Here is a 2805-nt window from a genome sequence, read left to right as displayed (position 1 = left end):
TTATTGTCTTGATTGACGTAATGCCACCGCTGTTTTGTTCCAGGGCTGATTGATGAGGTCTGAGCCTCACATAGAACGAATTGCGTTGAAGCGAAATCTTTTGTTTTGGATATTCCATGATGTCATAGAGGTATATACAAAGCACTTGAGTGAAATGAGCAAATTATTTCGCTGCGAAATGTCAGTAACTTTAGTTTGTAAACTTTGGAAAATGGACAAACTTGATGAAAGTGCAGTGATCACATATCATTACAACTGAAACTTTGGCAGTGAAGAAAGTATTAACACGTTGAATTCCAAAGCTATGATAAAAACCGCATCAGTCACAACATGTCTCGTGATAATCTAGCTCTGTTAAAAGCTGATCCACAAACGTTCTTGCAACGATTTATGACTATGGAATAAACCTGGGTTTCCAGATCAAACACTGATCAATATTGTGGAAACCTCCACCAACGAATGTAAAGTCTGTCTCATCAGCGGGAAAGGTTATGGCATCCGTGTTCGTTGATGCCGAGGTACGAAGAAGTTCACACATGCAGATGGGAGATCTGGTACAGGGACGTTCACACATGCAGATGGGAGATCTGGTACAGGGACGTTCACACATGCAGATGGGAGATCTGGTACAGGGACGTTCACACATGCAGATGGGTGATCTGGTACCGGGACGTTCACACATGCAGATGGGAGATCTGGTACAGGGACGTTCACACATGCAGCCGGGAGATCTGGTACCGGGACGTTCACACATGCAGATAGGAGATCTGGTACAGGGACGTTCACACATGCAGATGGGAGATTTGGTACAGGGACGTTCACACATGCAGATGGGAGATCTGGTACAGGGACGTTCACACATGCAGCCGGGAGATCTGGGATAGGGACGTTCACACATGCAGATGGGAGATCTGGTACAGGGACGTTCCCACATGCAGATGGGAGATCTGGTACAATGACGTTCACACATGCAGATGGGAGATCTGGTACAGGGACGTTCACACATGCAGCCGGGAGATCTGGTACCAGGACGTTCACACATGCAGCCGGGAGATCTGGTACAGGGACGTTCACACATGCAGCCGGGAGATCTGGTACAATGACGTTCACACCTGCACCCGGGAGATTTGGTACAGGGACGTTCACACATGCAGATGGGAGATCTGGTACAGGGACTTTCACACATGCAGCGGTAGATCTGGTACAGGGACGTTCACACATGCAGCCTGGAGATCTGGGATAGGGACGTTCACACATGCAGATGGAAGATCTGGTACAATGACGTTCACACATGCAGCCGGGAGATCTGGTACAATGACGTTCACACATGCAGATGTGAGATCTGGTACAGGGACGTTCACACATGCAGCCGGGAGATTTTGGATAGGGACGTTCACACATGCAGATGGGAGATCTGGTACAGGGACGTTCACACATGCAGCCGGGAGATCTGGTACAATGACGTTCACACATGCAGATGGGAGATCTGGTACAGGGACGTTCACACATGCAGATGGGAGATCTGGTACAGGGACTTTCACGCATGCAGCCGGGAGATCTGGTACAGGAACGTTCACACATGCAGCCGGGAGATTTGGTACAGGGACGTTCACACATGCAGATGGGAGATTTGGTACAGGGACGTTCACACGTGCAGATCGGAGATCTGGTACAGGGACGTTCACACATGCAGATGTGAGATCTGGTACAGGGACGTTCACACATGCAGATGTGAGATTTGGTACAGGGACGTTCACACATGCAACTGGAGGAAGGGATGTGTTGTATGAAAACATTCCCACAGGTAGCAAGGGAGGTGTGTCTTGTATGAAGACTTTCACACATGCCGCTATGTTGGAGATGCGTGTGTTAGGAAGACATTCCCACACGCAGATGGCAAATATGGTTCAAGGACGTTCACACATGCATCTTGGGATTTGGTAAGAGGACGCTCCAATATTTACATGCGGCCTTTTTCATATGGGCGGACACACAAATATGGACATGCACAGCTCTTACAGTGCGTTTAGCTCCAAATGAGAAGTTCAACGATGAATTGCATAATAACTCAAACCAGCAATAGTCTATTAAATGTCAATACGGTACACGGCAATGAATACCCTGTACCCAGCAACATCTGCTCTTTGTTGTTATATTCCCATCACTGGAAAAAGTTTAAGAAACTGTCATGTTGTTATGTGTATTATAAGTTGACATCTTGAACGGAGGAGGTACAATGGTAAGAGGAACAGCGCTAACCCGTTCTGCACATGCTAAACAACGAACAGGCAGTGACAGCATATGAGGGGTCGTATCATAATAATTTTAATCGCAACCTGAATTGATCATGTCATAACCCTCGTCGGAATTCTTTGTGTCACTGGTGATGGTCACAACTATAGGTGGGACTGTTGCTTGCTGAAGTCAATCACCTGACCAGTATCTTCACTCCATCTCGTTGACGACTTTGGTAACGCAACAGTGCCATGTTTCCAATGTTACCCGACCAAGGGATTCATATACTCGCTTCTCTACATCCCGTGTTCAATCGTCCAACTTCACCTTTGACGATACCCCATATCAACCCTATATGATTCAGATCGCGGTGGTAAGGAGGAAGTCGTAAGGCATAGTGAGCTTGACCTCTGATGTTATTTTTAACCATACACGCGGGCTCAGGTTTGTTAGATTTGGTGAGTTTATGGAGTTGTGGTTTTGTAGCCCTGGAAGGAGCGGTCATTTTCTACGTTGCAGGCACATCACCATATTTACTTTGAGGTTGTTGGACGTCGGGGCCTTGTTGTC

General features: G+C 47.1%; 1 protein-coding gene across 1 annotated transcript; it reads right to left on the bottom strand.

Annotated features, from left to right (window-relative positions):
• Nucleotides 1–489: 489 nt before the first annotated feature.
• Nucleotides 490–1221, bottom strand: LOC139451782 (formin-2-like). The gene has a single exon (XM_071233090.1). It carries the CDS (start codon nt 1219–1221, stop codon nt 490–492), a length of 732 nt encoding a protein of 243 aa, XP_071089191.1.
• Nucleotides 1222–2805: the final 1584 nt, after the last annotated feature.

This window comes from Haliotis cracherodii, unplaced genomic scaffold (genome assembly GCF_022045235.1).
Source record: "Haliotis cracherodii isolate W230 unplaced genomic scaffold, xgHalCrac1.p SCAF_9, whole genome shotgun sequence".
Classification (NCBI taxonomy): Eukaryota; Metazoa; Mollusca; class Gastropoda; order Lepetellida; family Haliotidae; genus Haliotis; species Haliotis cracherodii.
This window is presented reverse-complemented; position numbering and strand designations above follow the sequence as displayed.